This window comes from Aricia agestis, chromosome 20 (genome assembly GCF_905147365.1).
Source record: "Aricia agestis chromosome 20, ilAriAges1.1, whole genome shotgun sequence".
Lineage (NCBI taxonomy): Eukaryota > Metazoa > Arthropoda > Insecta > Lepidoptera > Lycaenidae > Aricia > Aricia agestis.
Window position 1 is genome coordinate 871,774 of NC_056425.1, and position 24,562 is coordinate 896,335.

The 24,562-nt window shown below is 36.0% G+C and overlaps 1 protein-coding gene and 1 long non-coding RNA gene across 2 annotated transcripts in view; one reads left to right on the forward strand and one right to left on the reverse strand.

Annotated features, from left to right (window-relative positions):
- Positions 1–500: 500 nt before the first annotated feature.
- LOC121737269 lies at positions 501–11,424 on the reverse strand. The gene is made up of 3 exons (XR_006037113.1): positions 11,412–11,424; positions 11,337–11,339; positions 501–558 (listed from the first exon to the last, which is right to left on the reverse strand). It is a non-coding gene; the product is annotated as an uncharacterized LOC121737269 (long non-coding RNA).
- A 2,092-nt stretch (positions 11,425–13,516) lies between these two features.
- Positions 13,517–24,562, forward strand: part of LOC121737490 (transcription factor SOX-4-like) — an 83,936-nt gene continuing 72,890 nt past the window's right edge. Inside the window, exon 1 of the mRNA XM_042129172.1 lies at positions 13,517–13,875. Coding sequence (XP_041985106.1) covers positions 13,759–13,875 — 117 coding nt within the window. The 5' untranslated portion in view covers positions 13,517–13,758. The remainder of the gene's footprint in view (positions 13,876–24,562) is intronic.

Sequence of the window (24,562 nt, forward strand, 5' to 3'; positions counted from 1 at the left end):
CGTTTGGACGTTTTACAATATACTTTTTGACATGCCACATTGATTCGTTGCGTTGTCGGACGTGGTGTTTTAACGGAACGGTGGATAGAACAGGAGATGAATAAGGTTTGCGACGTGTTGTGTTATCGCACGTTGCTGCATCGCATGTGACATTAAAATCGTTATTCTGTTCCGGCGACGCCAGACGCAACGCATCGCAACGCAATAGAGCAACGTGGCTTCGCTCTAATCTAATTGATTTTGTTGAGATCGAACTCAGGGAAATGCATCGTTTGAAGACTTTTTACACTTTTTCTCTTACCTTGTAAGATTTTATTAAACTTGAGCCACGATTCAGCACAAACGGGCTGGCTCGACCAGATTAACCTGGCTTAAGCAACCGGCAACAACACTTCTATCGTTTTGCAAAGATTGAGGTTCGCTATAATAATACGCACACAACGGGAATAGAAGACATAAGATCACTTAAGGTGAGGCCAGTTCGAAAAGACTCATTTTTATTAAGCTTCCAGTCTGATGAAATTATGTGGAATTCTCTTACATCAAAATTGATGTAGACTCATAAAGGAACAAAGTAACAAAATAACCGAACAGAATATTGAAAAATGACATGGTAATTCTGTAAAAAAATTATCACCATATAAAAATACAGTTCAAATTCGAACATCTCGTAATTATCAATGACAAGATATGATTTTATTTACAAAAAGGATAGTTTTTTTATAGTTCTAACAAAATAATCGAATAGTTTTTTAAATAAATGATTCGGTCGTTAAAAAAAAAAAAATATAATTTTCTCCTAATTCGCCCTATCAAGAACGCGGCGAGCATCGTAACCGACACTGTACATCGCGCGCTGATATGAATGTTATTTTAATGTCCTTTACGTCGATATTCGTACTGACAGACATCGATCTGCTAATTTTAGGAACAGCCTTGCTTTAAACATGGAACTTCTATGGTGTTGCGACTTGTGAGTGTCGTTAAGCAGCTATGGCTATAAGATGATATGTCTACTTGTCTAGTTGATTTTGTCACTGTTTCTGCAGTAACACACCATAATCGTACGAGGCATTTCAAAGGGAAGATCCCCAGAGTTCAACATACCGATTTTTATGTGAATAAACGAGAAATTGCAATGCAAAAACCGCTAACGCACTATTCAATAGAGAATGTTTTTTATTTATCTTAAATTCTCGCTCTGGATGAATGCAGTGCAGTCAAAAGGCGCTCGCAACATTATCAAATACACGGGCAATCAATCAAAAAATATTTGAAATTCTTGTGAAAGAGCGACTCGATTCAATAATTACAGGGAATTCTGTACGTGCGCTGATTTATTTTATGTAGTGATGTCCAGGCTTAGTATCGATATTTTTGTCTCGTTTTTTAAGCGTACCTTTGCGGAAATGTTTTTTTTTTGGATGAGAAAAAATGTAACGCGTTGAGACACGTGATCTGATCACAATGATATTCTACATATACAGATATGTTACGTCCATACTATTTTCCGGCTTAAATCTCTTCCGAACAATTATCAAAGTCAAAATTGCAAACATTGACAAATTTGACAGATAAGTGAAACAAAAGATACGAAAAACCATTTACATAAAAGAGACAGTTCTATTTTTAAACGTCGAATCGTATCGCTGTCTCTTTCTTCGCCTGAGCTATGACGAAAATTCGATTTTTTCCAGATTGTTCGAAAAAATAATTGAAAATGTAAATAATCTAGGTATTTAATGCAATCAAGACATGTGGTAAGAGATTCCATGTGTTTATCATGTTTTTGGGTTTAGTAAACAAATACTTTTAGATATTAAGTATATATTAAATGTAAAACATAGGCTAGAGTTAAGGATAAAAAGGTCATTGTGTGTGTGTGTGTGTGTGTGTGTGTGTGTGTGTGTGTGTGTGTGTGTGTGTGTGTGTGTGTGTGTGTGTGTTTGTGCGTGTGTATGTATGTGTTTATGGTGTCCTAGCCCTACGACACGAGTATCTTGGGTTCGGTAAATGGTCTAGGGGAAAAGAAGTGTGTGTGTGTGTGTGTGTGTGTGTGTGTGTGTGTGTGTGTGTGTGTGTGTGTGTGTGTATGTGTGTGTGTGTACAGTGTATTCGTGTGAGTGCTTGTATGATCGCTGAAAGTGCGAGCCCCATAGCCCTACGACAGTGTCTTGGGTTCAGTTAGTAAAAACTGCTATGGTGCAAGAATTAGAGATGTTGTGTGTTTGTGTGGGTACTAAGTATATTAAATGTATACTACATTTATTTTCATGCCATCATGATTCATATCTAGGGTGCAAATATTTGTGATTACGGAATCAACTTTTTGACTTTTAACACAGACCTAATACATTGGGTCATGGTGCGAGTGTGTGTGTATGTGAGTGTGTGTGTATGTGTGTGTGTATGTGAGTGTGTGTGTGTGTGTGTGTGTATGTTAGAGTGCATAATATGAACTCAGGCGGTGTATGCACCATAGCCCTACGACAGCGTCTTGGGTTCAGTAGAAAATACTGCTTTGGTGCATGAGTGTGTGATGTGTGAGTGTATATGTGCTGTGATTGCCGTTACTAAATACATAGCGCATAGGATTTATCACGGGATAGTGTACGGTACCCGCGTCCCGTGCCATAACGATTTATGGCGCAACGGACTTGTGGGTGTATAATATAATTCTCCCAAACCGGTTTCAGTGATGGCGGCCGGTTTCATTGAAACCAGACCAGTTACGCAGGCGTAATTTTATATTGCCCAAGTGTGTGCGCAGTATACAAGAGCACTCTCTATTCATTTTACTCTCTTAACCCAGTGGGACGGAAGACCGACACGACTAGCGAGAGATCAGGCGCAGGACCGACTATTTACATGCCCGTCCGACGCATGGATCATCTTACTTGTCAGACAATCAGGTGATCAGCCTGCATTGTCCTAACCAAACTTGGAAATAACATGTTTCCAACGCGGGAATCGAACTTACGACCTCCGAGTCAAGAGCCACGCTCTTTACCACTGGACCACGGAGGCGTCAAGGTGCAGATGCCATCAAGTTATAATAAGTATATAATTATTTCTTATACCAACTTCCAAAGAACATTCTTCTCGACCGAACTATCCTGCAGAACATTTAAGTATACAGGATATACTATATTTAGTAAACATAGCAGACGTTGTGTGCACAGGAATTAACATAAAACCTAGGACTTAAGCAGATAAGTCCTAGGCATTTACTTAGCAACATTAACATTTTTACGTTGATCTCATTACAGAAACGCACACCTGAACTACGCTGGAAATATATTTTTATGTTTTACATTTACTGCTCTATTTTATTAGAAAATATACTATTTAGTTCTGTATTATGTTGCTCTGGAGCATGAGCATACAATTTTTTGGAGTTTTGAGCAATAATTGGAAAGCGTTCGATGTTAATTAAAAATTTAATATTATGTAATTATAAGAAAATCATAATTCATAAACAAAATAATTATTTCATAACTTTAGGTCCACATTTCTTCACTTTGAGGATAAGTAAGCAGGCGCAGGAGATTCTGGGTGTTTTTTAGAGTTCCATTTCCAAATGGCAAAAAAGGAACCCCTATAGATTCATCATGCCTGTCTGTGTGTCACATCCACTTTTCTCCAAAACTTAAGACCTTATACTATTTAAACTTGATAAGTAGATGTATTCAGTGAAACTTTTATTCAATCATCGTTAATCACAATCTCATAATCATAGTTAATCAACTCAAATTTAAATATAGATAAAAAGACATTGCCTACTCATTCCTCGACGAAAAAAATGGTACGGAATCCTTCGTGCGTCCGACTCGCACTTTGCCGATTTTATTTTAGTGTGTATATCCTACGATCAAGCCATTTTTAACCAAAGTTTAACTTAACCGTTAATACGCTGTAACAATTATTTATTACACAAATTATTTATCGCCCCGACGATAAGTTTCACGCATTGCGTGTGACTAAACTCTATTTTAAACTTTTGATTTACTGTTACTGCTGATTCGGGCATTGTAACTAGGGAAAAATGTTATACAATTTCACGATTTTTTTCAAATTAAGTTGTCATTTAATGTGTTGTTAATATAACTCGTTTTCCTAATTAAATGTATTATTTGCTTGTCGATGCTCATATTCCAAAAAAATATCGGGCACCGATTTAAAATTTTTTAGGCTTTAACTTTAGATTAGGTTAATAACTAGTATAGGTTTTTATTTTGACACTTGTTATTTAACTAAACATCAAATATGGCGTCATTTTTACAATTGTAAAATGGTGCAACTAGAGATTTGACTGTTGGTTTGACATTTTTGTTATCGTTATAGTAAGTTGGTCCAACTCACTCTCAGTAATAAATTGATCTCTGTTAAGACTCGTAGACAAAGGCTATTTGAAACCTAGTTATTTGTTATAAATTATGAATAGCCCACAACGTAAAAAAAACAAAATTTAAAAAGGCACAAACAGAATCTCTAAAGCATTTGTCGCCCCCTTGTTTGATTGTTGAATTTCAACGTGAAACATCGACAAAATAACGAATGTCCCATCCCATCACTATTTTCTATCAAAACGAGATATTTCACTGGAATCCGGCTGCACGCGGTTACCGATGACCGCCATATTGATTACGGTTTATATTTTAGTTAATTCTTCTCGTTAGACCCGGGCTTAATTAAACCGCAGTTAAATTGAACTTTAATTTCGTTCAGGTCAGAATATGAAAGGAGCAAAAAGAGTTAATTGAAAATAAAGGTTCACCAAAAAAAGAGAAATAGAATTTCATAATAATATAATTATTTATTATAATATAATATTTTTATTACGATATTTTGTGTTGTAGCGTTCGTTGTATTTTAGTGTCATGTCATTTAGGACTTAAGCGCACAAACAGTTTTGTTTTTTGTTTATTATTAACTTAAGACAACGCCCGCAACTATGCTGCGCCAAAATTCGTTTATCGTGCGGGATCCGTACATTTGTCTGGGATAAAAAGTATCCTATGTCCTTTCCTGGGACTCAAAGTATCTTCATACCAAATTTCAGCAAAATCGGTTCACCGGTTTGGGCGTGAAGAGGTCAGACAGACAGACAGACACACTTTCGCATTTAAACATGAACATCCATACTAAACATTAGTTTAGTATGGATGTTCATGTTAATACACTTGTAAGTTGTAACTTACAATACATTACAATTTTTAATTCAAATTGTTCAACCTATCTTTTGTAAGACACATTTTATAGATCGATCGACTAAAATTGATACTTTACATAATACATTGACATCATCGACGTAGACAAGTATCAATTTCTACCGAGAACAGGAGCTGTCCCCTCAGGTTATTATTTAACGTGGAATAAAATCGTTCTCTTAGGCAACTGTTGATATTATATTTTCAATATTAAGTTGTTGTTACCATAGACTAATAAAATGCTGTAACTTTATAAAATTTTTATCGCGCGGTAGCCTTACATTTTTCCGGGATAAAAAGTATCCTATGTCCTTTCCCGAGACTCAGAGTATCTCCATACCAAATTTCAGCAAAATCGGTTCAGCGGTTTGGGCCGTGAGGAGCTAACGTACAGACATACTTTCGCATTTATAATATTAGTAAGAGTATGGACTATTTTTAAGAAGATTAACATTTAGCACAAGGGTTAACATTCTTGTAATCCAATCCACTGCTGGACACTGCAATAGAGGTAATGGGCGCTGGAATGCACTGGGTGGCACTGAATTCCAGTTCCAGTTGATATTCTTCCAGAAGATATCAAGTTGGATTGGAATAATAACTTAAACCGAGTTCCATAAAGGATAACCGATAAGGAATATTTTTCTAGGTAATTTGTACCTAAATAACAATCCTACATCCTTTCCCGGAAAAGTATCTCCATATTCTTTAAATCGGTTGAGTTGTTTGCGCAAACAACAATCAGTTTGATCCACATTGTCCTAACTCCTAACAGCGCGCAGCGGGGCTAAAATGGTCACATTTAGCAATTCCTTTCAATCAATTCAGCAAATGAATTGTCAAAACTGTCAAACTGACAAATGTCAAATCAGTACAAAAATACAAAAATGAATTGCAAGCAGAGTTGCATTTTGCGATTTTAGAAAAATGAATCATATTATAATTCATATCATGATTCTTCAAAGCGACCATGTTAGCCCTGCTGAACTTCGAAACATTTATCCAACGCGACAATCGAACCCACGACCTCCAAAAGCCAAGCTAGCACCTGGACCACGGAGGCATAAAATCAAAAAAAATGATGATCATGTTAAAGAAATATCTCCTATATTTTAATTACTTACAGTATTATTTTCGACATTATTTTCGTCTCGCAATAGTCGAATGGAAAATTATTTTTCACTTTTACAAAGGAAACCTGATTAAAGGTTACAATCGGTATACATTTTAATTATATTTTGCAATTACTGCGATAATTAAAAGCCGAGATGACGGACTCATTATCGTCGAAATATTAATTTTGTAAAAATTTCAATAATTACAGCCCAGGAGTCTGGACTGAACACCTTAAAATAGTAAAAGTTTGTACTGGAAATAAGGGGGTAAAAATATAATGCAAAATTGTAAAAACTTCGGTAGACATCACAATATTAATATTACTGTATACTTTAAAGTTTAATTTAATTGGTTACTATGTATTTTTTATAATATTGGGGGAAAACGGGCGAACGGGTCACCTCATAAGCAACTACCGTCGCCCATGGACACTAGCAACACCAGAAGAGTTGCAGGCCCGCAAGGCCTTTTTAAGAGGATACGCTCTCTTCTTGAAGGTTTGCAGGTCATATTGGTCCTGAGATACCGCTGTTTTACAGTGCGTGGCAGAAAGTTACGCGAAAAACGCACCGTGGAAGACTGCCGCTCATCAAGGCGATGAATTATTTATCAATTATTGCGACTTAATCAATATTTTGAAATTGCAATAATAAATTTTCGTCTTGTTGAATATCAACATAGTCTAATGTAATGTAATAATGGGTACGCCAATGTTTGCTATTATTAATAATTGTAACGTAATAATTAAAATAGAATCTGTCATACACATAATAATAATAATACTGTGAGCTAATAATTATTATAAATATCGTATCGTTTACGAGTAAAATAAAACGTAGTTTCTCAAGTAGTTAGTTTTTTTTTAAAGTATTTATTCCATTATTTTACAACATTATGTCCTTATCCTAAAAACCGCCGTATATAGTACCGTTGAAGTAAACTAGATGGCAGCACACATCGTGAAATGAAAAGTTTAACGTGCGATTTTACCTTGTATTAGCTCCGTGGATTTTACCGAAGAATATTTTTTTATATGAAATAAGGGGGCAAACGAGCAAACGGGTCACCTGATGGAAAGCAACTTCCGTCGCCCATGGACACTCGCAGCATCAAAAGAGCTGCAGGTGCATTACCGGCCTTTTAAGAGGGAATAGGGTAATAGGGGAGGGTAGGTATGGGAAGGGAAGGGAATAGGGGAGGGTAGGGAAGGAAATAGGGTAGGGGATTGGGCCTCCGGAAAACTCACTCACTTGGCGAAACACAGCGCAAGCGCTGTTTCACGCCGGTTTTCTGTGAGAACGTGGTATTTCTCCGGTCGAGCCGGCCCATTCGTGCCGAAGCATGGCTCTCCCACGTGTAAATATTTGTTGAAAGGACCGTGATAACACTTATAGCGGGTTATTATTCCAATCCAGTGCTGGAATGCTTCTGGAATAATGCAAGCGGATACTTGAATGATCTGGAATGGACTGAATTGCATTCGAGTGTCTGTTTATATTATCCCCGTAGCGCTGGATTGGATTACTGGATTGGAGCAATGTAAGCCCGCCATTTTAATTTTTTCTGGACGCTTCACAACACGTCAGTCTGGCCCCGTGGTAAGAACCTGAAGGACTTGTGTTACGGGTACCAGACAACGGAAATTTATTTAATTTTATACTTAGATATTATATAATATTATCCTATCCCTATACTTACATTTTTAAAATTTTAAACCGTTTTAATAGATTTTGATCTAAATGTCAACGAAAAATTTGAAGCAACCAAATAATTTGAACTTGTAATTAACTAGATGATGTCCGCACCTCCGCTGCGCCATAATTTGTTTATCACGCGGGAACCGTACATTTTTCAGGGATAAAAACTATCCTATGTACTTTCTGAGTCCTTTGCGAGTTTCTTACGCCGGTTCTTCTCGCCGGGTTAGTTCCCGAACCGGTGGTAGGCATCATGTAGGACATTCTGAAAACATTTATTTTAAATTTGTTCAGAAATAAAACAATTTTGATTTTGATTTTTGATTTTTCTCGGGACTCAAAATATCTCCATGCCAAGTTTCAGCAAAATCGTTTCAGCGTAAAGAGGTAACAGATAGACAGACACTTTCGCATTTATAATAATACGAGCTTTTGCCCGCGGCTTCGCTCGCGTTAAGAAGTATTATTATATACAAACTTTCATCCCCTATTTGAACCCCTTGGGGTTGGAATTTATCAAAATCCTTTCTTAGCGGATGCCTGCGTCATAACATCTATCTGCATGCCAAATTTCAGCCCGATCCGTCCAGTGGTTTGGGCTGTGCGTTGATAGATCACTATGTCAATCAGTCAGTCACCTTTGAGTTTTATATATTATATAGATATAGATATAGATTAGTATGTATATGGATGGATGTATGGATTTCTGACATTTAAATTGATAGTATTATCACAATAGACATAACTACTCTGTCTATTCTGCGGGGCTAAAATGGTCGCTTTGAAGAATCATGACGTGAATCATAATATGATTCATTTTTCTAAAATCGCAAAATGCAACTCTGCTTGCAATTCATTTCTGTATTTTTGTACTGATTTGACATTTGTCATTTTGACAGTTTTGACGATTCATTTGCTGAATTGATTGAGAGGAATTGCTAAATGTGACCATTTTAGCCCCGCTGGTATTATAATCCCCCTGCTTGAGTGCGGCCCTAACAGCTATAGGATGTTTTCGGCTGGCCCATTCGTGCCGACTCCCAGGTTATTATGACGGTAGTAATTAAGCAGCCATTTCGCAACCGCCAGTCATCTTGTTCGAGCCAATTCGGCCGACCGATGGAAAACTCAGGGTTGCCATAAAATGGAAATTTAGTATTTTTAATAGGAAATTTTCGACTTGAGTAAGTTGATATAGTGAAGTTAGAAATGTATACAGCCGAACGCCTTCCTTCTTTTTTGGAAAGTCAGTTAAAATGAATGGATATTTTTTTAGATACGTTGAGCGCTACGTCGCGCTAGCAGGTCGCAAGACACGTCACACGGCACATTTTTTACTGTGGATGAAAAAATGGTATATAAAATCTGTATAACACAAATTATTTAAAAAAAATTATAAGTCTCGCTAACACTCGAGAACAGCTGAACCGATTTGTCTAATTTTAATGTTAAAATATTCGTAGAAGTCCAGGAAAGGTTTAAATGTTAGGAAATAGGAAGGAAATGATAGTTAATGCAAAGTTCACTGGGTCATCTAGTTGCACATATTATATTTTATGAAAACGGGCCTTATGGCCTTTACATACAGATCTGAAATGTATACTAATGAACAGTATGTAGCCAGTCGTGATCTGTCAGCTGCGCTTGGCATAAGCTAACCAAATTAGGTAGGTGCTTATGAATGCAATTTCCTACTAGTAATCTTCTAGACTAGGGTCAATTTATAATAGCGCAGAGTCGAAGCGAAGCGAAGCGAATTCCCAAAAACTGAACACAGAAAATTCAACCTTAACTCCAGAGCGTAACGCATACATTACTTCTGCGAGGCCGATCAGCGTTGGTCGGGCGCATCATTTTTAAGAGTTTTTTTAGAGTTTTTTCCGTTTCCGATTTTCCTGATGGTGGCAGCCCTGGGGGAATTGTTAGGCGTAGGTAAACATGTAAGCTGATTGCTTACTGCGCTGTAGCTTATGAAATAGCGGCACGGAATTAACATCCTACCTATCTAGTACCTACCTACCTAGGTATAGTACAGTTGGGGAAATGTTTGATTACCTTTTAAATTTTTGTTCGTTCCTATCAATGGCTTGAGTAAGTGATCTGATGTGATGACAATAAATATGATGATGATATTATTATTACGGAATTTTTGATTTCCCTGACTGTAGTATGCGGTGTGCCTAACTAGTTACTATAATACTAGATGTTCCGCGCGGCTTTGACCGCCCGCCCGCCCGCCTTATAGAATTTCAGTGACAAATTAGCCAACAAAAGATAGCCTATGATCCTTCACGAGATCTACTTTTTATCTGTGCCAAATAACATAAAAATTGCTCTAGTAGTTTGCAAGATGAGCCCGTTCAAATAATTTTCCCCGTTTTTTCCACATTTTCCTCTGTTTCTTCGCTCCTATTAGTCTTAACTCTTAGCGTGATGCAACTTATCTTCAAATCCATACAGTTAATATTATAAATGAGAAAGTGTGTCAGTCTGTCTGTTTGTCCGTCCGCCTGTCTGTCCGTCGGTTACCTCTTCACGCTCAAACTGCTGAACCGATTTTGCTGAACATGGAGATACTTTGAATCCCAGTTTTAATCCCGGAAAAATGTACAGTTCCTGAGCGATAAACGAATTTTGGCGCAACGGAGTTGCGGGCGACATCTAGTGAGTCATATTATACAGAGTGTAACTAAGTGATAATACTATAGGGTGTGTATGTGATACTTGTAGAGTTTTTTTCACTTTTGTATGGGCAAGCGCAGCGCGGCGTCGCGAGTTTTCCCATACAAAAGTGAAAAAAATATTTTGTCTTTCAGCGCTGCTACTTTCACAGTGAACTCTCTTTTTGTTACTGTATATCTGGAAAAGACAGTCCGGAATCATTCGTTTTACCGCGAGAAAACTTTAAATTTTCAGGACTCTGATTATTAATATCAAAATAGTTATTATGTTCTGTAGTTTAAGGGTAAACCTGAAGAGGTACAAACAGCGAACATATTTTAGCAGATATTCGGATTTTGCTAATATAAATTAATTTATCTTTTTTTTGTAAAACAAAAATTAATCCTTACTGACATTTTCTTTTCTAGAACTTTGTAAACAAAACCGACCTTCCTTTTTGTAATAAAATATAGGTATACTTACGCGTTTTAAAATAAAAACAAGGTCGAATTTGTTTACCTTTAATAAATGAATAAATATAGAAGTTAATGCACCGTCTGCCCATTTTTGATAAGGATTTTTATATTATTATCTTTAACCTTAATTTCTAGAAATTAGATTATAGAAATAATCAGTAATCGTCATGATGAACATTCTATCGGTAGTCAGATACTGCTTAAGATATTTTTTTTACTGATGCCAGGTACTGCTTAATCTCAATCTAAACAAAAACGCAAATTACAAATTACTTAATGCGTTTTTACTTTTTAGTTTTTAGAGTTCCGTTCCCAAAGGGTAAAAGTGGGACCCTGTTACTTAGACTTCGGTGTCTGTCCGTCCGTTCGTCTCTCTGTCTGTCTGTCTGTCCGTCTCCAGACTGCATTTAATATTGTGTTATTAAAATAAAGGGTGGCATATCTAATAGCCACAAATAGTGAGTTTTATTTACATTCCTATCAAAAGGAATTGAATCAGATTCACAGATCACTAGGGTGGGTTGCACCAACTTACTTTAACTATAACATTAAATTTAACTATAACAAAAATATGTCAAATGAACTGTCTAGTAAAAGTCCATATTTGAAGATAACCTTAACCTTTACTATAAGTTCTACGCATCTGGTGCAACCCACCCTAAATAGTAAATGCATAGAACTACAACTTCCTAATAATTAACTAATACCTATGTAAACAGTATTCAGTCTGCATAATATTGCGTACTTAGCTATTCCTACTATTATATCCTCTTTATGTTACTATTACAGATGTTCCGATCATGACTTTGGCCGACTAGCCGATTAGTCTGTTGCCCGATCATGACTTTGGCCGACTAGCCGATTAGTCGGTTGCCCGATCATGACTTTGGCCGACTAGCCGATTAGTCGGTTGCCCGATCATGACTTTGGCAAACTAGCCGACTAGCCGATTAGTCGGTTGCAAAGAAGCCGTCTAATCGGGCAACTAGTCGGCCAAACCGATCATGGTTTCGGATGTTTCCGTAACGCTTCGTTTACTGCAGATTCGCGGGTAAGTCGCCTACGCCGCCTGCGAACTTGTCGGATCGTATTTGGTTATGTCAACGTCATGATATTATAGTTGATGGTTTCCAGGATAATATATTTTTTATTGTACATCATATTGTGTAACATAATTACCTAGTTTGTTAACAAAAAATCCGAGTATTCTATTTAAATATGAATAAATTTTAAGCTATATTTTATGCACAGCTTTTATCGTGGATTTGAGCGCGGCGACCGAATCTAGTTAATTTCAAAATAATCAAGGTTTTTCTGAAATGTAATATCAATACTTAATAGTAAAATAATAAAAACCCGGATAGTCGGCGCTTTTTGCTGACTATTCGCCGACTAGTCGCCGACTACGAAAATGGCCGGATAGTCGGCACACCTCTAGTTTGAGTGGTTACTATAATAATATTATACGACGCTGAATTAGTAAAAATGGCTTTTAAATATTATTATCAAACTCTTCCCGAATAATATATTTTACCAGCTGTGTTCCGCGGCAAGAGAAAATAAAATGAGATATTTTCCTGTTGTAAACAGTAGCGATCTTACCACAAAATATTTAAACATCTATTGAACAGTTGTTTTGAGACCATTATGTACTGATTTTTTTCTAAACAACTGTTCAATTACAGGTGTTTAAACCTCTTGTAGTAAAACCGTAGGTTATAGGTATCTACTAACTGGTGGACGTGGGAGAGCCGTGCTTCGGCATGAATGGGCCGGCTCGACCGGAGAAATACCACGTCCTCACAGAAAACCGGCGTGAAACAGCGCTTGCACTGTGTTTCGCCGAGTGAGTGAGTTTACTGGAGACCCAATCCCCTACCCTATTCCCTTCCCTACCCTCCCTTATTCCGTTCCCTTTCCATCCAACCTTCGCCTATTACCTCTTGAAAGGCCGGCAACGCACCTGCAGCTCTTCTGATGCTGCGAGTGTCCATGGGCGACGGAAGTTGCTTTCCATCAGGTGACCCGTTTGCTTGACCCGTTAAAAAAAAAAAAAAAAAACTCCATACCGAATTTTATTAAAATCACTCCAACCGTTTAGACGTCTTTATATAATAATATTATAGTTTATACTTTATAGTATGTATCAAGTGTCATAGTGTCATAACAAAAATTATAATTCCTAACGTAAACACTAGCGAGTAACAACAGTGGTCTGCGCCAACCTGTATGTAAATTCGCTCTAGGAAGGATACTGTATACGCGTGCATACGATGTTGATAAAAAGCGCGCGGGGCGCGGGGCGGCGGCGCGGGGCGCGGGGCGGGCGGTGAGGGCGAACAGCTGAGCGGCATATTGACAGCACGGCCTGCCGCGCGCCAGTAGGTGCCCAGCTCTCGCGGAGTGCACACGTAGCCGCAATGCGCGAATCACGACGCGACAGCCGTGTTCGTTGAAATTATGACTTATGGGCATCTTTCGCACATAGTAGTGTCCATGTACTGGGATTTCGGCGAAGCCGGCCGATAGTGTTATAGTGTATAGGTGAACTGTGTTTGTGTTTTATTTTTTTTCCGGGAGGGATTTTTTTTTCGCAAGATGGTCCCGCAGCAGATTTCGGATGTGCGGTCCCTGACTCCGACCGTCAGCGGGGTGGTGTTCGGGTCTCAGCTCGTCGACAAGAACTCCTCCACCCCCTACACGGATGCAACTCAGGTAGGTCCCGAATAGGGCCGCAGGATAAAAAAATCCCAATAAAACAAAAACTGAACCACAAATTAAAAAAAAACATTCCGATGCAAAAATTGGGTAGGCTAAAAAATGAAGTACTTAGGTACTCGTAATATATTTTTTTTTTGGAAATGTAATGCACGCAAAAGTCGTGTCCAAAAATTTCACATGGCAAAATTTTTACGACAGGTCGAAATAAAAAAAGTACCTACTGAACACTTAAAAAAATAATTAGCACTGACTTATATAATTATTCAAAATAATTTCTTAAAAAAGTTATTTAAAATAGAATTCATAATATTAACGAAACTTGTACAACAAATTACAAGTCAAAAATCGTAAGTCAAAAATTAATTACACGAAGAGTTCCAAAATAAAAACGTAACAAAAATTACAAACATGGAAAAAAATGCGCAAATAAGTGGTATAAAAAATCTAAAAAGGTGCGTAATAGATTTTATCTTCGTCAAAAATTGTAAAACGCATTTATAGAATTCCGTAAACATGTTTTTTTCCGATAACAAACACGACCATAACAAAATATTTTTATTGCAATTTTAAAATATTTTTTACAGAAAAGAATTACAAACTTTGATTAGATAGGTATTTTTACGTATATCAAAATTTTTTTTTGAGTAAAATTTAAACGTACTCTAATTAAATTTAACAATGTTCATATCATTACTCTAATGACATAATTAACGTAATGTGTGTCAACAGTCAATTTATTTATCCTTATCTAATTTTTAAACTAAATGTAATTAAATCATGCAACGATTAAAATAAAATTACACTAAGACGTGTAGTCAGAATTTATAATTGCCTAGTTGATATCTGCTACTATTTACTAAAAAAATATAAATTATTTTTGCAAAAAAAATATCTCGAATTTACTTAAAAATCTAGACAGAAAATTAGGTTTTCTCACGAAACTAGATTTATTTGTAGTGCGTGAGTTGACTGTTTATGAAGCAAACTTATGAGTTTCCGTGAAAACTAGATTTTTAAACTTCGAAACGAAATGAAAAATCTTAATCTAACTTTGATCGCACTACAAGAAAAGGCTGGGTTAGTTGTTAGTTACTTTATTTTTGTTTTAAAAATTGTGAAATAATCTGCATCATTATGCGCTTTCGAAAAGTATAACTATTTCATCATTAGAACAACAAACAAATACTTAATACCGTACTTATAATTAAAAAAAAATAATAACCTCAACATTCAAAATTTTATATTCCTAAATTAAAATTATTATTTATTGGCTATTAATATTGTGATTTGTGCGCTTCTAAAAAATAAAATTTTAAGATTTTCGCTAAAAACAATTTTTGATTCCAAAATGCTTATAATAATATTATGTTGTATATAATATAATATAGAGGTTCTTGTAAAAATCTTTGAAAATAAAATTTAAATAAATGTTTGGTCGTTAAACGTATTTCGCTTTATGATGATTATAATTTGCAAATATTATACTCAGAAACAATGAATTATACATAATATTATTAGTACAAGAGAAATAAAGAAGTAATTTGTGAAAACGCCGAGTACCTACTTGACATTAAAAACTATAAACAAAATTAAAAGCAGCACAAACAATTAAAAAACCCGTAAAATTTTTCAAGAATTTTAAATTGATTAGTTTGTTAACCTCTTTAAGTAATATTTGATAAATATATATTTTTTAATTAAGTATGGTAAAAGCCGGATAGTTGCACGGTGCACCAGTATGTAATAATTCTTGTACTTCTTTGGAACAATTAATGTAAGTGAGACGCTATTCAAAATAATTGGACTTGTTCAGCCAAAGATAGCTTGATCTTAATTCTTTTATTTTATAATTTCTTTTTTATAAGCCTAGTTAAGTCGCGTTCCGTAATCTGTTATGGTAATTTCACCGGAGCTTAAAAAGGATACGGAGTACGGACCTATAAAATGTTGACTAACCCATAGTAGTGTAACTATAATAATAATAATAACTAGATGACCTGGTGAACTTCGTATCACTTCCCTGCTAAGAACATAAACCTTTCCTGCCTGCCTAGCATACGCCAACGAGATATCTCACTCTCGAGATAAATAAAACTCGTCTCATAATGTCAAAATCTCGACATTATCTCGACAAAACTCTTTAAAAATGTGTTATTTCAATAATCGATCTACGCGAGAAAAAAATATTTGTCATGCTAGGGTCAATAGAGATGAACAGACAAACCATCAAATATCGAGAAAATATGTCGAGTGAGATATCTCGTTGGCGTATGCTAGGCAGGCTGGACTTCCACGAATATATTTTCAAGACTAAAATCAGCTAAATAGGTTCAGACGTCCTCGAGTCTTAGTGAGACTAACAAAATCGTTTTTAATTAATATAGGGCAACGCTGTGATCGACTATTTACCTGGAGCCATAAGGAAAGATGGTGTTTTGGTAATTTTCTGTATATTTACCCCTTGTATAATTTTCCCCCAACTTAGTATCAACATATTTTATTCAGTTATATAATATAAAGATTTTAAATCTTAGGATAGGTAGGTGGGTTAAGATTTTAAATATAGACATGAAACTGGTAAATAAATAGCTAAAAATTTAGTAGACAGGTGCTCTTAAAATATTTGTTTTAGTAAAAAAAAGGAACATGAATATATATGTTAAGAATCGGAGTATAGCTCTGGTTCAACTATCCAGCTTTTACCCCATATTCTTCAATGTTACAAGAATTTCTGCAATTTTTTTAATTTAATTTAAAATAACTTCAAAAGAAATTTTTTATTAATTTATATTAGTTACTAAATTAATATGGTATTTTCTGGTAACAGGAGATAATAAAAAAATAATATTTAATGTAAAATTAAAATCTTGGTATTTTAATTTCTAATTAAATTCAATACTGTGGAAATAGTAGAAGGACCAAATACAGAACAATCAATCATAAAAAACATTAGTATTACAGACAAAACCGTGCACAGTGATTAATCATTTATTTATTATACAGTAATAAAACAATTTCAAAACAAAATATACATACTTATGCCATAATAGTAAGTATAAAGTGTTTTCCGTCACGCGATCAATACTAAATGATAAAATCTATTTGCTTTATCGGAGGATACACCAGTGTAATAATAACCTAGATAAAGTGAAAAGTATCAACAACTTGTTACAAAAAAAAAAAAAAACAAAAAAAAAAGCTTGATTACTGCTTCCTCAATACGTCCCACTTAAAAGACTTCTTCCTAAACTAGCATCCTATAGAACTTACTTATATCTAGACAAACGGTAGCGTGTCAAGCCAAGTTCAAGTATAACAGAACTGGCGAGCAGCACCGTGTGTAATTATTACACTCGGAACCATTTGCAGCCGCTTTTGACACCCTCATAATAAAGAAAATTTGACTCATATATTGAGACATGCAAGATAATACATATATTATATGCTCTAAATTTCATAAACAGATCTCGAACGGTTATTGCGATATTATCGTCCAAAAATCTAAATTTTTTTCACTGACTGACTGACCTATATTATATCAAAATTCTAACCCACTTCCAGATGACCTAGAAGGATGAAAACTGGCCAAGTTAAGTCTAATCTAGTTAAGGATCTCACATTATTTAAATAACAGCAATTGTTATAGATATTCAATAGAGTAAAGAAATAGACTTTATTATTTGTTCATAAATCATAATGTTATTTGGTTCCTATAAATATATATTTCGATTTTCCATAGAACTTGGCACTCATTTAGATCTCCATTCTTTTTACGGTGAAGTCCTTAGACAAGCATAAAGTTTGTATTGAACTTGGCTCTCCTTTTTTACATTTATGTTTTTGGTGGGATTATGTTAACATAATCCGACCAATTGACCAACTGACGTAGGTCCGTCAACTGCCTGATGATTGATGAATCAATTTCATCGATGGTACTATATTATTAGGTCTATGGCATTTGACATAACGCGTCGCATTGTCATCATATGGCTCTTGCGACGTCTATAATTAATTTTTTTTCTAATTTCAATAGAAGTCGAATGTCTAAGTACGGAAGTGTTATAAAACTTATAAAACAATAATCGAATAATTTAAATCGAGTAATGTTGATAAATCGCTTCGCAGCGGGCCGCGGCGGGTGCATTAACATTTCAATGTCATCTTGTATTTTTAGTTCGTGTGTGTGTGTGTATGACCTCGCTTGTGTTTACTAGGAAATAATCTCCGGTCATTCCCCGCCGATTTTTACTTTTTTTAATCGCAACTCTCGCAGATTGAAATACAATATTATGGAAGTGGTGAGTTGGTCAAAAACTGACTCCACGAAATCTACAGTAAGGTAAATTAGTTGTCATACAATTTTCTACTTTGCCCTACATGTTTATGACAATAACTGGATCCATATTTGAGCAGTTCATTCTATGAGAGTTACCATTCTATATTGTATTGTATTTCGATGGGTGTAAAGTATAAACACGGCTTGAGCAAAAATTAACATGAATTTTAGAAGCCTTGAGCTCAGCTTATTTTAAACCTAATTATCTTAGCATCTAAACGTTATTCAAATTAATTTTATATACATTCGCCTGGGTTAATCTCTCTTATATTTTGTTAACCGGCGTTTAAGCGTAATTAAGTTAAACGATCGTTAAGTTGTATGTAAATTTAATTATGGCACCGGGCGCTGGCGTGCCTGTAATATCTGTCGCGTGCCGCATGTGCGCAAAAGGTTCGTCACCTCTGCACTGGGTTTAGCTGTCATTTGACCATCAGTACTTTTGCTACTTTGGAGATTTCCTTATGTGCCAAATGTTGGCTACCTCTGCACTGGGGGCTTAGCTGTCATTTGACCATCAGTACTTTTGCTACTTTGGAGATTTCCTTATGTGCCAAATGTTGGCTACCTCTGCACTGGGGGTTTACTTGTATTTTGACCATCAGTACTTTTGCTACTTTGGAGATATCCTTATGTGCCAAAGGTTGGCTTACTCTGCGCTGGGGTTTAGCAGCTGTCATTTGACCATCAGCAGCTCGTGTTTGGTTTTGAGATTTCATGTGCAAAAGGTTCTATATCCCTGCCCTGGGCCATTTGACCAGAAATTTTTGGGTACTTGTGACATTTCTTAGGTGCCAAAGGTTTATCATCTCTGTACTAAGGGTTGACACATCTGAATATTTTTCAGTCTTTCTTAAATTAATGAGTAACAGCTTTAAAACCAAATTGTGATCTTTGACACCTCAACCATAGCATATTTTTTTCTAGAAGGCGGTTTTAGTGAAGTGGGCGTGGGTTCAGCTGATAACAAGGTAACTGACCTTACGCAGTCCATACAAAACCACCAAGGAAATGATTACTTATAATAATTATTGTGTTGTAATGAAATTAATTACGATTATTGTATTGTTACATATTTGCATGTATATTGTAATTGTGTCTATTGTTGGTTTTGTGTAACCGTTGACACGGAAAAATGTCACGGAAACCACAGGTTTAGGGTTCGGCAGGATGATAAATGTGCACACTACAGAACCACCGAAAGGTTTTCCTACAGTCAAAACTATAAACATCCATATAAGCAGACTGAGAATGGTATATATTCAGTCAACTGTAAAATGATACACAGAAAATAGAATGATACACCCATACTTTATTTATTCATTGTTAAAAGAAAGTAATGAATTATATTAAATAGGTAGGAATATAATCAACGTACCCAAAAAGTCGTTGGATAACCAACAAACTAAAATAAAAGAAGAACACAAACATTAACGTGTTCGAAATATGATTTTTTGCATACAAGTAACAGAGAGCCAAGTTCCATTTGTCATGGCCAGCATTGGCCCGAACTCTTTTAATTTAGGTACAAACACTTCCTTGGAAAAGGCAACTTTTTCTTCGTGTCTGTCTGCTATAACCATTACGAGTGCACGAAACCCTGTGTTTGTAGAATTCCTAACTTCCTAGCCCTCTTGAGACCTGATAAAATCAAACGGTGCTGCAATTAAATTTGAATTTTATTGGGCTGTTATCAGAGTAGCTATTGCAACATTAGTAGCTACTGATAGCGCTCTGAAAAGGGATAAGATTGGTTTTAAAAGGATAGTTGGCGTAATTGCTTTTTAATGTTGTCCCGCTAATCTTTCTCATTAGGTTCGGAAGCTTGATGGAAGACTTCGAAATGGAAACAGGTTTCTAGAAAATTATTTAGATAATATATTTTTAAGACTGCGATGTGTATCAAACACTCAATAGTAGGTATACGCACCAATCAATATGATAGATTTAGGGCCTGTTTCACCACTTTCTGATAAAGTGCCTAATAGGCTATTCACAACTTTTTTGACAGATTCTCCATACTTGATCTGTCAAGATAATTGGTGGATAGCCTTATCAGGAAGTGGTGAAACAGGCCCTTAAAAGAATGTAATATTGATCAAAGTATTCAACTATTATATTCTAAGTCTCAACCAAAATATTCAACCAAAAGTAATTTAAACAAAACACGTACATGCCTCCTATTAAAACAATTTCCAAATCAACGTCAAAAATGACGGAGCTTTCGAAATGGAAGCTAAAGGGTAAAACAAATAGTCGACGCTCCCAGACAATAAATTATGTTCACAACTACCCGCTTTCAGAATCAATTTCGTGTGAATCCTTTCCTCAAGTTTATCGTTTAAGTAAGCAAATTTATGTACCCTAATGCGCTCTTGGCAGCACTGGAAATCAAGGTTTGATTGTAAAATACACGGCCGTGTCGGCAAACGCAATTTGTTCTACACTTGTGGGTGGTGTTTAAATGGTGCTATTATGCTGGAGAATGGAGTCGGTTGCACAAGAATTACCTTCGTGCATTACTTGGATGTTTATTTCATATTGTAATGTGCTCGATTGAGACCTATGTTGTCTTAATCTTTATGATTTATGGTTCTTGTGGAGTACCGTCCGACTCTGATGCGATTGCAACATACGCATAGGTACTGTTTCTACAAAAGCCAAGGCTCCAAGTGGTATATTTTTAATACAGACCTACAAGCTTTTTTGACCTAAATTAGAAATAAAGCCATCTAAGGAGACATCTGAACGAATTTTGACCTATTCTATGAATTTTAACATCCGTACCCCAAGTTCCCAACATCATCTCCGCGCCAAGGTATCCTTGTGAATATCTGTTACTTCAGCCAGAATAAAGTTCCACACTAAGTGTATTACAGTAAATTCTCGCGGAGCATAAACTTTTAAAATGCGACCTCATGACATGTGAAAACAAAGTCCGACTAGCAATAAATCCGGCACGGTGACGCCGAACCGAAAATCTTCGGCCAACTTCTGCGAAACACCGAAACTGAGCCATATATCTTTCAATCCAGCTCTAGCTCGCCGGTTGATTGTAAACACGCGGGATTTTACCAAATTAAGCTGGAATTCGTATGTTTAAGCCATCCGCGCTGTTTTCGCGAACTCCTATAAATCTGTATTATTGGAAAGGGGAACGGTGGCGATCGGTCTTAAAATTCTTCCAGCGTCCGAGGAATACCGCTGCAGTTTTATTAATTCGGACTGGCTGGAAACAATTTACGCTCGGAATTTTAAAATATTATTTATTCATCTACATCGCTATTTTGTTTTATCGGACGATGTTCGTCGGAAACTTTTTAATTTCATTAAAGACAGTTCTGTTTGCATTCGAACGAACCGATGGAAAGGAACGGGAGCTAGACAATGAACGCTCCGAATCAGCGACCGAAACTAATTGTACATATTAATTAATCGACGGTAAACAATATAACGAAACCATTATCAATCCACTCAAAACATTTCACAATTCCCAGAAGCAATATATTCGCGTGCTGCGTATTATTTTGTACGCAAAATGTCATTCATTGGACCTCATAATTATCGTGCAGCAAAGATTAACTAAAATCCAATCGGGATCCCTCTCGGTGCTCGTTAGAGGCGTTATAATATACAGCATTGACGCTAATGAAGGTACAGTAGGTGCAGTATCATAAAATCAGACGCTTCATTATAATTTATTTTGTAATGTGAATGTCGCTAATGAGCGGGAATTAAACTACATGGCACTAATGGCTGTAAATATTAAATTACAATTTTATGCCAGGATATGAATGCATCTGCCTTTTCAACACGCTGCAAGCTGACTAGTTGAAGGAAACTCTACGGAAACATCCAGGGTTCCTTCGCCTTTCTCAATATTATATACTTTAGTAATATTATGTTTATTTAATCTCATAAGTCATGTATAAAGAGATTGTATTAATGCTATGAATGTTATCATCACCATTAACTTGCAATGCAATGTCATTAATGCCAAAACTGTCAAATCCTATCAAAGCTAACTCAATAATCGATCATTACGAGGACTCGGCGAGGTTTTCATAACAGATATCTCTCGGGGGATTAAAGACTTGATCAGGTGGTTGACCGAGCTTAGCTCACCCTAAGCATGTTCGATATTACTCCCTCGGTTTATATTGTGACAGGAGCGGATAAAATTACAAAATTATATGTTCCATTTGGTGTAATAACTTAGCTGTATCGTAACGAAAGTAAGCTTAATTTATTTTAGTGGCCAGCTCGCTGAACTAAATCACTCTTAAGCTGAATTTATTAGGTCAAACGTTTACTTGGGCTCGGTAATCAGACGTGCTATATTGATTTCTTAAGAACTTTATGTTAACTCGGGGGGTGAATTTAATTTTTATCAGTTCCTGCAATAATGTTTTGACTTGCTAAACCACATTCAACGAAACAATTTATTTTTCAAAGCAGACAACAATTTTGCCCTTCAGCGTAGGGAACTTATCATTTTGGTATAAATCTGCTGACATGTGCCCATGTAACCAGACGACAGTTTACTATTGTATCGTGTCCGGTGTTCGTATTGTTGACGCAGCTCGATACGAAGCCTAGATAGCGTCTAGATAGCAAACTGTCTAGAACGTTGTAGCTAGCGGGTCGGATTCTAAGAGGTTCGAAGGTAGGGTCCTCACTGTCATTTGCAGCGGGAACTATAATTGGTTTGTCTGTGAGACTCGAGAGTTTTGCAAAACGCTTCGAGAATAATCGCCAACAGTACGTGACTATATCGGTCCGATAGTAATTTCGGTAATAAAATCTCTATCAAAACTTGCGGCTCGACTTTTGTACTGTCATTAAAGTTATTTTAAACTTTAGAAATAAAATGTCCGCCACCCCACGGAGTTGGAAGGTTGTCCACAGTATAAACTGTCATGAGAATGTTTTATTTTGTGACAAGTTCAAATTAGTTTACTTTTTCGTTTTAAATTGTTCTTATAAATGTGATTTTTTGTCGCGAGTCGTAACAACCCAAATGATTTACTTGACTCATTTTACACAGTCACAAACTTCTTGAACATGCAAATAATTTTGTGAGCTAAGTAATGGATGTTCGTTTTAAATAAATTACCTACTTATATTCCAAAGTTGGTTTCTTAAAAACTCGTAAGCGCTGCCTACGGAGGCGGCTTTCTTGCTAATCTCGCTTTACAAAATGAGTTATTTAAATTAAATGATAGGGACATTGACAAAATATATAATCTTTAATCCCCGCGATGTTTGAACTGTTTATATCTCGTAATTAACGCAGTCGAAAAATAATCGCTAATCGTCCATTTACATTTATTTCTGCGCCATTGTCCGGACCGTAAACTTTACGACCGGCCGCAGGACGACCGTCGTCTTTACTTTCGAAAAAGAAATTTCTTAAAACTAGAATTTCTCCGTGCTTCGAGTTATTTCACTTTATGACTCCTCTCTTATCAGCTGTCTCGGTTTATGGCGTAATTAATTCGCTTATACGCCCTGCTGAGACTGCCATTTTTTATGTTCCAGTAACGTCGAGAGCGCTCAGTTAAAATCTTTATTAAACCTTGTGATACTCGTATCGCAGACATTGCAATTTACAAGTGTATGTTTTTTCGTGTTTGTTTTATTTTTTTATTTATTACCGACATGTTACCCGTGACTTCGTTTGCGCTAAAGTTCGTTTACCACAAGAAAAATATACATTTTGTCGCAATACTCATTGTCGTTTTACGGGACTCAAAGTATCTCTTTGCCAAACCTCTATGCTAAAATCTTACCAGTTCATTGGTTTAAGAGTGACAGACCGACAGCGACACATTCATATTTATTATATTAAAATCTGTATATTATGTATTATCTCATTTATGATCCGATCGATTTTCCACTTTGTCGCAAAGTGCTTCAGTTTAATCTCGTTCGTTGGAAGTTTTCAATTCTGCGTTGCCATTCGTATTATCGGCAGTGACCTTTAACAACTTTTATTCCGCTGAGCTGCAACCGGTTACTGATCTAAGTCGAGACCTGTTTTCGTGTTCCTATAGTAAAGTGGTCTGATATTTTACAACCGTATCATTAAATGTAACTAGACGTCTCGCTGATACGTCAGATCCAATTTATTGTACCTACCTTTTTATGGCAACTTTTAAATAATTTATCAGGAGATGATTGTGTGCTTAAAACTAAACTAGTTTAAAACTGGAGCCAACTAAAAAGCAAAAAAGAATGAGCGCTTTTTGTTCGATGTATAAAGACACACAAATACCTAAAGTTACAAAAGCAGAAGTCGCTGAATTTCGTTTCGAAACTCAAAGAATAAAGTCTTCCAGAAAT